A 12,953-nucleotide genomic window follows, 5' to 3' on the forward strand; every position below is an offset into this window, starting at 1 on the left:
AAGACATTTTTTCTATTGCCACATAAAACAGAGGGGAACGATTGTCTGAAAAATTCTCTGGCTCACTCTAGTTCTTTTACAATGAGAAAGGACTTAGTGAAACAATCTTGCCCTCTTTGTCCAAATCTTCCAACTCCCGTATACATGGGATTTCTTTTGAAATTCTTTTGAAAATGTTTTATGCTGGGTGTGTAATCCCAGAACTTGGAAAGTTTACATAGTAAATTACAGGTCAGCAAGGAGTGCATAGCGAGACCCTGCCTCAAAGAATTATCACATCTTAATTAGTTGATTAATCAATCAATCAATGAATTCTGTATGTAGAGTCGAGAGTTCACGTGTGTGGGTGTGGGTGTAGGTCAGAGGACAGCTTGCAGCAGTCCGCTTTTTTCATCCACTAGGTGGGTCTGGGGAATGGAACTAAGTTGTCAGGTTTGGTAACAAGCTGCTCTTTGCAGGGTAAGTGAGATGGCTGAACTGGTAAAAGGGATTGCTGGCAAATCTGATGGACTGAGTTCGATCCCAGAGATCTATAGAGCAGAAAGAGAGAAATGACTTTAGCAAGTTGTGCTCTGGCCTCCACACATGGGTGATGGCACACGTGAACTAAATAAGTCCGTATCATTAAAAAATTAAGAACAGAAAAATTCTTTGGGTTGAAAGGGTTCAAGTGTAGCATCGCTGGGATGGGCAATACCATTAACAAGGTAATGTGAATTTCTTCAAGATTTTCTTCCTTGGCTTATGCAGATCTCTATTTGATGGGGAGAAAAGAGCAGCAGTGGGCAGGGTCGCAGAGAGGAACTTGGGGGAAAAAAAGTCCAGCAGGCTGCTGAGACAGGAGCCCTTCCTAGGCTCCTGTAGAGTCAGTGAGATGGGGCGGCGTGCGAGCCGGAGGAGGAGCCCCGCAGCGCTGGGAGGAGCCAGGGCAGGCGGGCTAGGGAGCCGCGCACCAGGAAGTGACTCGCCCCCGTGACCTCCGGCCCGCGGCTCTGTCTGCTGGCCTTTTGGTTTGCCACTGTACGTCCGTCGGAGGCTTTAGTGGCTCCGAAGGTGGGTAAGTATCCTGGAAAACCCAATTTTGGGAAAACTGTTCCCTGCTCCCAAGTGTCGGGTTTGGGACAGGAAGGAGGCAGGCGGAGCCTGGGATGCCACCCAGGGTGGCTGTGCAAGGTCACAGCCAGCCTAGTGTCTACCATCACAGCCCCCCCCCCCATCCCTCCCCTAGCTCAGCCCTGCAGCCTGCCTACGGTTTGCGGGTTTGTGTTGGCGTGCCCTAGCGTCTGTCCTCTAACCCACTTAGTTACATTTCCCATTGCTGTGCTAAAATACCCTAACAAAAGCAGCTTTAAGGGAGAAAAGGTTTATTATTTGTTAGGCTAACAATTGCAGCTTCCAGCAGTTTGTTAGGAAAAAGTCAAGAACTTGAAGCAGCTAGTCACATCCACAGTCAATGAATGGCACGGAGAGAATGGATGCATATATGCTTCTTATTCAGCTTGCTTTCTACAGTGTCCTGCCGTCCAGCACTGAAACTCAGAGACAGTGCCCACAGTAAGCTGGGTCTTTCCACAACAGTTAACATAATCAAGACAAACTCCTCTCACATTGTCCACAGGCCACCTTGTTCTAGACTGTCCCTCCTTAGATATCTATCCCTGCATACTCCCCCCCCAGGTGTAGCCTTGACAATTAAAATGAACCATCACACACACACACACACACACACACACACACACACACACACACACACACACCACACCTTATAGACTATTGTGGGACAGACTTATTCAGAGAGGTCTGGTTGGATGGATGGACGTGGCTGCATGTGGTTTGCTGTGGAACTCATTAGTAAATTAATTTTCTCCTTTGCTTTAGTCAATAACCCTGCTGGGGTCCAGCCAATGGAAGGGCAGGTAATCAGAGTTCCTACCAGTGAATATTTTGCTTCAAGGGATCTTTAGCTCATGAGGCTTAGACCTTTCAGATGTTTCTGACTTGAACTTCTGAGCACTGGAGGTAGATTGTCCACTGAAGTCCAGGAAAGTAAACATAACTGTAGGTGGTTGCTATAAACTCTTGGATTTTCCAGTCAGTGGTTAATCCCAAGGCAAGAACAGAGAAGTGCTCTCTCTCTCTCTCTCTCTCTCTCTCTCTCTCTCTCTCTCTCTCTCACACACACACACACACACACACACACACACACACACACACACACACACACTCACTCTCTCTCTCTCTCTCTCTCTCTCTCTCTCTCTCTGGAACAGAGAAGTTTTTCCTCTCACATGCATTTTCAATATTTATATTTAAAACAACTCACACACACATGAGTATTTATATTTAAAACAAGAAAGATACAAGAAAGAAATAATTTTTTTCTGTGATCCATTGCCTTCTGTGACATTAAAAAACAAAGAAAATAGAACTTACCTTGATTGGTATTACTGGCTTGCCCCGAAGAGTATATTTAGCTGCAGAAATTACTAAATACAGTAAAAGACTCTTTACTACAAATGCTGTATGATGCACAGTCCTGAGCACCTCATGTATATAAGCTTATCGAAGGTTTTTGTTTTTGTTTTTTGAGACAGAGTCTCTCTGTGTAGCCCTGGCTGTCCTGGAACTAGCTCTGTAGACCAGACTGGCCTCGAACTCAGAGATCCACTTGCCTCTATCTCCCGAGTGCTGGAAGTAAAGGAGTGCATCACCACCACCATGCTCATTTAATTCTTACTACAGCCCTGAATGGTAGGTTTGATTAGTCCTGTTTTTATGGGTGGTGACCTGACAGTCATTGTGCTTAGTTAACCTGTCCAAAGCCACATAGGGAGAAGTAGATCCTGGATTAGGATGAGTTCAGAGCCTATTAACATTTAGACTATTTATTTGTTTGTTTTTATGTATATGAGTGTTTCCTTGCATGTGTGTCTATGTATCACATGTGTTCATGGTGCCTGTGGAGGCTAGAATCGGGTGTTGGATCCTCTGGAACTGGAGTAACAGATGGTTGTAAGCCAGCATGTGGGTGTTGGGAACCAAACTTGGGCTCTCTCAAGAGCAACAAGTGCTTTCAACCACTGGGCCGTCTCTCCCGCCCCTATTTAAAACTTGCAAATAATGCCGGGCGTGGTGGCGCACGCCTTTAATCCCAGCACTCGGGAGGCAGAGCCAGGCGGATCTTTGTGAGTTCGAGGCCAGCCTGGGCTACCAAGTGAGCTCCAGGAAAGGCGCAAAGCTACACAGAGAAACCCTGTCTCGAAAAACCAAAAAAAAAAAAAAAAAAAAAAAAAAAAAACTTGCAAATTAAAATTCGCTTACAAACTAGCGGGTTCCCTCGTGGGATTTTCATACATCCTTAGTTTTGATTGCTCTCTTTCTTTATTTCCCTTCCACCATCAGTATTCTCCCTTCTGCTTTCATAGCATGTGTATTTTATCAACCTCCCCACTTCGCTCTTGAAAGGCTCTTGTCCTTCTCTTGTGGGCCCCTTTCTGCTTTCCTGGCCTCTGTATTCCCACATAAACACACATATATTAAATATTAGAAGCTGGAGGCTGTATATGAGAGAACACGAGATGCTTGTCTTTCTGAGTCACGGTTACTGCCTTTCTTTTCTCTCTCTCCCTCACTCCCTTCTTTCTTTTCTTTCCCTCCCTCCCTCCCTCCCTCCCTCCCTCCCTCCCTCCCTCCCTCCCTCCCTTCCTTTTGACAAGGTCTCTCTACATGTATAGCCCTGGCTGTCCTGGAACTCACTACGTATACCAGGCTGTCCTTGAATTTACAGAGGTCCATCTACCTGCCTCTGCCTCCTGAATGCTGGGCTTAAAGGTGTTCACCAGCACTCTTGGCTCTCAAACTTCTTAAATATATTCCAGTACCACCCATTTTCCTGCGAATTTCATTGTTTATGGCTAATAAAATTCCATTGTGTATAGGTAACACATTTTCATGTTGATGGGTTTGTAGGTTGACTCCATTTCCTAGCTGTGTTGACTAGAGCAGCAGTCAACATGGATGTGCAGGTATCTTTATGGTAGGTTGCAGAGTGCTTTCTTTGGTATATGCCCAGAAGTGGAATAGCTGAATCTTAATGGTAGTTCTTTTTTTAGTGTTTTTTTTTTTAAAGATTTATTTATTTAATGTGTATACAGCATGTATGACTGCAGGCCAGAAGAGGGCACCAGATCTCGTTATAGATGGTTGTGAGCCACCATGTGGTTGCTGGGAATTGAACTCAGGACCTCTGGAAGAGCAGTCGGTGCTCTTAACCTCAGAGCCATCTCTCCAGCCCTGTTTTTAGTGTTTTAATAAACCTGCCCACTGATTTCCATAACTTCATCAGTTTACACTCCCATCAACTGAATAAAGGTTCCAATTTCCCCATATCCTTGTTAACATTGGTTTTCTTTCTTTCTTTCTTTTTTTGTTTTGTTTTGTTTTTTCAAGACAGTGTTTATTTGTGTAGTTTTGGTGCCTGTTCTGGATCTCGCTCTGTAGACCAGGCTGGCCTTGAACTCACAGAGATCCACCTGCTTCTGCCTCCTGAGTGCTGGGATTGAGTGAGGCATGTACCACCACTGCTTGGCCACAAAGTAGTTTTAATCTACATTTGTTTTCTTGTTTATTTTTCCTTTTAATTTTTTTTAGGTTTTGTGTGTTGTTGGCATTAATCCTCTGGCACATGTGTAGCTAGCAAAGATTTTCTCACAACATTCTGTAGGCTGCTTCTCCATTTTGCTTTTGCGGTACAGAAGCTTTTTAGTTTCATGAGCCGCCATTGCTCAACCATTGACTGTATTTTCTGAGCAACTAGTGTCCTATTCAGAAAGGCCTGACCTCTGGCAAGGTTTTGAAGTTTTTTCCTGTAGGTGGCTTTTTTTTTGGTCTTTTTTTGTTTGTTTGTTTGTTTTGAGACTGGGTTTTCTCTGTGGCCTTGGCTGTCCAGGAACTGGCTCTGTAGACTAGGTTGGCCTTAAACTTGATCGATCTGCCTGCCTCTGCTTTCTGAGTGTTGGGATTAAAGGCATGCACCACCACTGCCGAGCTTGTTTTAGGTTTTCTGTTGAGATTCTTAGTTCATTTGGAGTTGAGTTTTCTGCAGGATGAGAGATAAGGATCTAGTTTCATTCTTCTACACGTAGGTACCCAGTTTTTCCAGTGCCATTTGTTGAAGACTTGTTTTGTAGTGTTAAGAACTGAACTAATGACTTTCCTGTCACTGTCTACGCTCCAAACCTTTCTTTTCTTTTCATTTCCTTTTTTTTCTGGTGATAGGAATTTAGCCCAAGGCCTTGTACACACTAGTCAAACCATCTACCTTTAAGCTATGCCACCCCACCTTTTAAAGCCTATGCTCTTTTTAAAGTTTAGATTTATTTATTTTATGTATATGAGCATTTTGTCTGTATGTATGCATGTATGTGCCTGATGCCCATGGAGGTCAGAAGAGGGCATTGGATCCCCTGGAACTGAAGTTTAGATGGTTGTGACCCACCATGTGGGTGCTGGAAATCAAACCTGGGTCCTCTGGAAGAGCAACAAGTGCTTTTAACCACAGATAATCTCTCCAGCCCCAAAGCCTATGTTCTTAAATATGACAACTCATTGCCTCTTATGGGTGTCAGTAGATGGAGAATGCTCTTGTTAACATCTGAACTGTGGGGCAACTTAAATATATCCCGTTAGATATTTGAAAATTTTCTCCCAAACTCAAATAATGCCATCCTGACAAAATCTGAGGTTGATGGCTGAAGGTAACTTCATAGCAGATCAAAAGATTATGCCAAGTTCATTCACATGTTCTGTGACACTTACGAACAGTGATCAGCTAGACATGGTGGCATTGGCTTCTAGTCTCACCCACTCAAGAGGTTAAGGCAGGAGAATCAAAAGTTCAAGGCCTACCTGAGCCACATGGTGAGTTCAAGGCCAGCCTAGGCAACTTAGTTAGACACTGTCTCAAAAATACAAAGTAAGAAGCAGGCTGATGATACAGCTTAGTGGCGGGGTCGTGCCTAGCGTAGACTGGGCTCAGTGTGCAGGGCTGTTAGAAAAGACAGAAAAAGGAAAGATGCTTATGGAGCAGCAGCTAGATACCTTGTTGTTTTGTGTTGCTGTGGTAAACATCATGACCAAGAGCAGCTTGGGGAGGAAAAGGTTTATTTCAGCTTATAGCTTCTTGTCCATCGCTGAGGGGATTCAGGGCAGGAACTCAAGGAAGGAACCTGGAGGCAGGAACTGAAGCAGGGGCCTGCCCATGGCTTGTGAGCCTGCTTTCTTTTACAACCCAGTACCACCCACCCAGGGGTGGCACCACCCGCAGTGGACTGGGCCCTCCCACATCAATCATTCATGAAGCAAATGCCCCACAGGGTTGCCTGCGGGCGAGTCCGATGGAGGCATTTTCTCTGTTGAGATTCCTCTTCTTAGATGACCCTACCTGTGTCAAGTTGATGGCAAAAACTAATGAGCAGTTAGTAAACAGACAGAAGGAAAGTCCTGGGACGGAGGAAGAGGGGTTCCCTCTCAGACAGGCACTGACAGATACAGGCCCTTCCCCTGTGCTCTGAGAGTCACGTTTCTTCGCTCTAGACATTGTCTCAGAGTTGTCCTCGGAGTTGTTTGGACGATGCCTTTCTGGTGCTCTCCATCTGCATTGCCTCCCCCATTTCAGTTCCATGAGATCCTTAAATGCATTGTGACAGCGATGACACGGAAAAGCTTTTGCCAGCTACTGGGTACGGTGCTTAGAGCTTTACAGACGTCATCTCTCTTTAATCTGTAGTGGAGTACTTTTTTTTTTAATGTAATATGGGGCATTGGATTTAGGGCCTTGTACCAGCTAGGCAAGTGCTGTATCATTGATCTACAACCCCAGCAGTACATTTTATTTGTATTCATTATCTTTACTTAGCTCTTATGGTTACTATATGAGGTAGGTATCATTATGATTTTCTCTGTTTTACAGATAAAAGAAAAGGAATGTCAGAGGCATGACTAACCTGCTAGAAGCCATCTCGGTAGTGAGTGTTTGAGCCCGCAGACAGCCCTAGCCCATTCTGTCATTCTGCACTCCTTCCCAACAGCCCAAAGCTTTCACTTGTCCCTGCTGTCTGGCTCTACCCATTGCCTTCTTCCCTTTGGTGCCTCAGACAGCCTGGCTCTGTCAGTTCCTGCATCACAGACCCTTCCTTTGGCATCTATAGCTCCATGGGTGCTGCTTCTCCTTCCTTTTTATTCTTTTCCTTTTTTATCTTTCTGTCTCTCCTTCTTTTCCCCGCGTCTCCCCTCCTCTTCCTTTCTTTTATCCGTTCCTTTCCTTCTCTGTCAGGATCTGATTATACAGCCCTGGCTCTCTAGAACTCACTCACTCTCTAGCCCAAGCTGCCTTGCCCCTGCCTCCTGAGCGCTCTGGTTACAGGTGCCGCCACCTGGCCTTCCTGGTCCGGTCCCTCTTGCTCAGCAGCATCTCTTCTTGCTCTCTTCTGTATGACGTCACTGTCCTTTGGTTCTTCTCTGGATTCAAAGTTCTTGTTGTATCCGATGATGTATGCTTAAAGACCTGCTCAGAGAGACCTTTACTTCTTTGTCAAAGACCTGTCTGACCTAAGAAGCCTTCCTTGGGCATGCCTCAGGAACCAAGTTTAGCATATGACTCACTAACACTTCTCCTGGGTCTTCATTTGATCTTCTCAATTAGATTGTAGCCTTGTAACCCTTTCAGTTCTGCTGTGCCATGTTGCCTTGTATATAGTAAACGCTTGCTAAACATTGGTGGCTTGATTGGCTGTTGGGTGGGAAGGTAGGATAGGGAAGGGATTGGCTGTAGAAATGTATCCCAGGGAACGTAATCTTTATTTTCTTCATCTCTTTATTTTGGGAGCTGGTTGGTTGGTTGGTTATGTATTTATATATTTTTTTAGTTATTTATATTTGTGGTCTTAAATATTGAACTAAGGGCCTTGCACATTCTAGGAAGGCATTCTACCACTGAGGTATGGCCCTAACCTTATTTTGAGACAAGATCTCATTATATAGACCCAGATGACCTGAAAATTGCTATATAGATCAGGCTGGCTGCAAACTCACAGAGATCTTCCTGTCGCTGTCTCCCAAGTGCTAGAATTCAAGGTGTACACCACCACCCCCAACTTTTTTTTACACACACCCCCCCCCTTTTTGAGACAGAGTCTCATGTAGCCTAGGCTGGTCTCAAATGTAATTTACAGCTAACGATGATCTTGAACTTCTGTTATTCCTGCTTCTACTCTCTGAATGCTGAGAATTAAACCCAGGGCTTTGTGCATGCTAGTCTAGCACTGTGCCAACTGAACTACATCCCCAGCTCCTTATTATTATTTTTTAAATTTTGAGACAGGATCTCATTAAGTTAGCCAGGCTAACCTTGAACTCACTGCCTAGTCTGGATGGGCCTTGGACTTATGATCTTCCTGCCTTCGCCTCCTGAATTGATGGGATTATAGGCCTATAGCATCGTGTCTGGCTTAAAACTCTGTCTTGCATGCCCTAAGTTGTGTTCAAGAGGTATATTTCACTGCATATACTGTGCTAGTAGTGTGCTTGGTGTTGGGGGTTCCATAAGTATTTGTAAATGAACAAAGGGCCTTAAGAATTGTGCCTCTGCATCCACCTTCCAGTGGGTGAATTTCAGTGTGTGTCTTTGATTGGCAGGCATCAAGAGAAGAGTCCTGATGCACAACCCAAGACTATTCCTTTCCAGGGTGGGTTTCTTCTCCAAATCAGGACTTCTTCCTTGGTATACCACAAACCCACCAGATTTGTCACAGTCCTTTTGGGGCAGAGCACATAAGGGAGATTTCACCAGTGTGACAGTCAGGAAGCATCCAAGCCGACAACAGTATCAGAAGAAACAAAGGCACTTTAGCTCACTAGAGGACTCCTGGCAGGAGAGGTAAGACTGAAGCTGATGCCATTTGTTTTCAGCAAGTCAGAATCTACGGGGCCACTGAAATTCTGTACTGCTAATATATTGACTAAAATAGCATTGTGACAGTTCGTGAGGGTACTTGAAGGAGTGTGAGCAGGGCAATCTTGAGGCCTCGTGAAGGATAGTAATACAACTATCTACTTTGGGATTGTAGGCAGCGTTCTTGTCATAGAGTGCATCTTTGTCAGAAAGGAGATCTTAAATTAGGAATTTGCTTCGAAAGAAGGTCCATGGCGCTAAGCATGGTGGGACACACTTGAAACTGCAGCCATCAGGAGGTGGAGGCAGGAAGAGCCAGAGTCACCCTCAGCTACACAGCAAGTTTGAGGCTAGCCTGGGATACATGAAAGCCTGTCTCCAAAACCGAAGTAAAAATGAAAATAAATTAAAACAATGTAAAAACTAAGCAAATAAAAATCAAAATACTATTCAGGGCTTGGTGGTCCGTGCCTTTTATGTCAGTGCTTGGGAGGCAGAAGCAGTGGGTGAGTTCAAGGCCAGCCTGGTTTACATCTAGTTATAGACCAGCCAGGGCTACATAGTAAGACCCTGTTTCAGAGATGGGGGGGGGAGTAAGGAGAGAGAAGAAAAATTACTACATGGATTGGGCATGAATAGTCCTGTTACAGCCAAACAAGCAGAAATAGACTTCATTTTATGCAACAAATGTGTTTTTGAAATCAAATTATGTTTTAAAAGCATTAAGGAGGTTAACCTTTTTGAGGCTCCTAGAAGTAGAGCTTTTTGTAATATGACTAATTACCGCCTGATAAATCTGGATTTTTCTTATATTAAATTTGCCCATCTGTTCTGCTTTGTTAAGTAGTAGGCATCACCAAAGTGGGCTCTTCTCCCAGACTCTCATCTCCCTAAGCTTCTGAATTTAAGTAAAACATCAGAGAGATTGGTGGCAGGAAGTACTTATGCGTAATAGGTGCTCAGTACATATTTCGATCATTAACGGTGTCTGAATGTCTGAATGATTTTATTCAAGGCTGGCTGATGTTGTGACTCCACTCTGGAGGCTGAGCTATGAAGAGCAGCTCAAGGTAGGTGTCTAGCTTGCGTCTTCTCCCCGTACTCCTGCCGCAGAATAGAACTAGGCTTATGGAAAACCTGATTGGAGAGTTCAGTCCAGTTGCCCCACAGGTCTTTTTGTTTTGTTTTGTTTTTGAAGCAAAGTGTCATGTAGTTTAGGCTTGTCTCCATCTCACTATATAACTAAGGATGACCTGTAACCTTTAGATCCTCCTGCCTCCTGGATTACAGGAGTACACCATCACACTTACTGTATACAGTTCCTGGGCTTAAACCCAGGGTTTCATGAATCCCACGCAATCACTGTGTCTAGGAAACCACGTTCCCAGCCCACCCTGCAGGTCTTTAGATTTGGTTTGCTAATGACTCTGACGATTGAACGTTAGGCTAGTTATAGCTTCTAAACTCTAGGCCCGTATATCCAATTGCTGATGTTCTTTTTTTTGTCATCCTTGTGTGTATGGGTAATAATAGAGTCAAATTTCCCAACACAGGAGCCAGCAGCCACATATGTCTATTTAAATTTAAGTGTAGTCAATTTTGCCATAATGCTTGCTTTGAAAACAAATTTGTTCCAATGGATTGATGTATTAGAGAACAATTTGAGCATAATGCAGATTTCCTGTTTGCCAGGAGCAATTTTGTTCACTAGAAGTGCTAGATGAAAGAAGGAAATTGCACCCAGTTGAACTGGGCTGTGTAAGAATAAGATAAAATGTATATGTGTATGTGTCAGCCACCCACTGGTTCCCTCAGTTCTCTGAGGTTGTTATGGACCATACCTGTTCCATAATGGTGATCAAATACTCTGCCCAGTGTACTTTCAGTTCCTCATACTATTCCCAAAGTGGTGACCCTTTTGGCACCTGCTTCTACAAACAAATCATGGGTCTTTGAGGGAAAATTCTAGGCTTATTGTCATAGTCTTCTTTCTTTCTTCTCACAAAATTTTTAGATTCATTTATTATTTTATATGTAGGAGTATTTTGCCTTACGTGTATGTGTCCATCCACCATGTTCATGCTTGGTGCCTTCAGAGGTCAGATCTCCTGGGACTGGAGTTACGGACAGTTGTTGGCCACCATTTAGGTTCTGGGAATCGAACCTGGGTCCTCTGCAGAAACCACAAGTGCTCCTAACTGATGAGACAACTCTCCAGCCCCATATTCTTATTTTGTTTTAGTCATTTGACATGCATAAAGTGGTGCAGCTCTTGTCACATCCTGTATTGGAAAGTAAAAGAGCGTTCGTACATGTGCGCGCGCACACACACACACACACACACACGCACACTCTTACATACACTCAGCTATAAGAATGACAATATAAAAAGCTTAGCATGGTGGTACACACCTTTAATCCCAGCACTTGGCAGGCAGAGATAAGTGGCTCTTGAGTTGGAGGTAAGCCTAGTCTACATAATGGGTTCCAGGCCAGCCAGGGCTACATGAGCAGATTCTGTCTTAAGAAAAGAAAGAGCAGGTGGCTGGAGAGATGACTCAGTGCTTAAGAGCACACAGGCCCCCAGGTTGAATCCCTAGCTCCCACATGGCAGCACACAACTGTATATAACTGCAGTTCCAGGGAATCTGATACCTTCTGAACTCCATGGGCAACACACACACACACACACACACACACACACACACACACACACACACACACACACAGTGCATAGACATACATGTAGGCAAAAATCCAGACACAATAAAATAAAAACAAGTAAATTTAAAAAATCTGAAAGAACTAAAAAGAAAGAATGACAGGAAAAAAACTAGAAAGGGGCCCAGGCCCAGACGACAAACAATCCAAACACCATGGGTACTCCCTGGGGATCTGGAGAAGTCAGGTGATGGCTGCGACCAGCGGAAATGAGAACACAAGGGCTGCAAGGTCAGGTACGGAGGACAGGACCAGCAGGAACAGAACATACAGTGACCTTCAAGAAAATTGAATTCCAAGCGTTTGGTGCAGAGCTTGAGGACAAGGTTGAGCAGGGATGCTCTGTGAAGGGCTGCCATTAGAACACTGTACTAGAAGCAAATCCTTCCCTCTGCTTTGTTCTCTGAAAGCTGCTTTCCTGTGTGCACTGCCTGATGCATTTTAGGATGTTGTGTGCCTAACCTTCTTTCTCCCGTGAGTCCTTCCGTTGTCGTTGTCGTCTCAGGAGGCCCTTTTCAAGTGCTCTAGGCACACATGACTAGTGGCTCCTGTGTGTGGAGAATGTAGCACAGAGAGAACATTTCCATTACAGGACGTTCTACTGGGCAGCACTGACATATACTTTAAGTGTTTAATCTTAAAGGTCAGATGAAAAGATGAGCTCACACAGAACTCCCTCTTGACCTTTCCTTAGCATCTTATTAAGTCTTTGCCTGTGCTGGATTTCCTGCGTCTCTTATCTGCTCAGTGCATGACCCATGAATCTTGGAGAGAGCCTCTTTTGTCTTCTTTTCTATCCTTGGCAGTGAAAATACAAAATTCGTTGCTGCATTGCTTATATTCCTTCTGTTGCAGGTGAAATTTGAAGCTCAGAAGAAAATTATACAGAGACTAGAGTCGTCCCTACGAGTGCTCCATGGAGTCAGTGGGAGAGTGGCCGCACCCCATTCTGAGGGCCTGCACTGTCACCTCCATCCTATTATACCCTCTGTAAGTCCCCACCTCCCTAGTTCTTACCCACTGTGGTCCTGGAATGGCTAATGATATCTACAGTGTTCACTGAGTACTTGCTGGGGCCGGGTGATTATCCTGCATCATTTTCTCATTCTTCTGTTTACAATGGCCCTGAGGGATAGGCACTGTCATTTTGTAAATGAAGCTATCAGAGAATACAGGGACTGGGCAATTTACCTAGTGCACACATCGAGAAAGTGTCAGAGCTAATGTTTACATATTCTGGACTGTCTGATACAGAGCTCACTTTATCAGCCACTACCATACT

The 12,953-nt window shown here is 44.4% G+C and overlaps 1 protein-coding gene across 17 annotated transcripts in view; it reads left to right on the plus strand.

Moving 5' to 3' along the window:
* The first annotated feature begins 925 nt into the window (after nucleotides 1-925).
* The window catches only part of Trmt2b (tRNA methyltransferase 2B), a 93,459-nt gene continuing 81,431 nt past the window's right edge, over nucleotides 926-12,953 (plus strand). For 6 of the 17 annotated variants that reach the window (XR_013048112.1, XR_006067999.2, XR_013048113.1 and 3 more), the window contains exons 1-5: nucleotides 936-1,057; nucleotides 6,971-7,025; nucleotides 8,695-8,935; nucleotides 9,966-10,020; nucleotides 12,527-12,661. Coding sequence is in view for 14 of the 17 variants with exons in the window: in XM_042268851.2 (XP_042124785.1) it covers nucleotides 8,715-8,935; nucleotides 9,966-10,020; nucleotides 12,527-12,661 (411 nt within the window). In the remaining 3 variants the exon portion in view is untranslated. Of the gene's footprint in view, nucleotides 1,058-2,594; nucleotides 2,752-3,969; nucleotides 4,037-6,970; nucleotides 7,026-8,694; nucleotides 8,936-9,965; nucleotides 10,021-12,526; nucleotides 12,662-12,953 lie in introns of all 17 variants that reach the window. The other 11 variants (XM_076562204.1, XM_076562201.1, XM_076562206.1 and 8 more) reach the window with 11 other exon arrangements.

Source organism: Peromyscus maniculatus, chromosome X, assembly GCF_049852395.1.
Source record: "Peromyscus maniculatus bairdii isolate BWxNUB_F1_BW_parent chromosome X, HU_Pman_BW_mat_3.1, whole genome shotgun sequence".
Classification (NCBI taxonomy): Eukaryota; Metazoa; Chordata; class Mammalia; order Rodentia; family Cricetidae; genus Peromyscus; species Peromyscus maniculatus.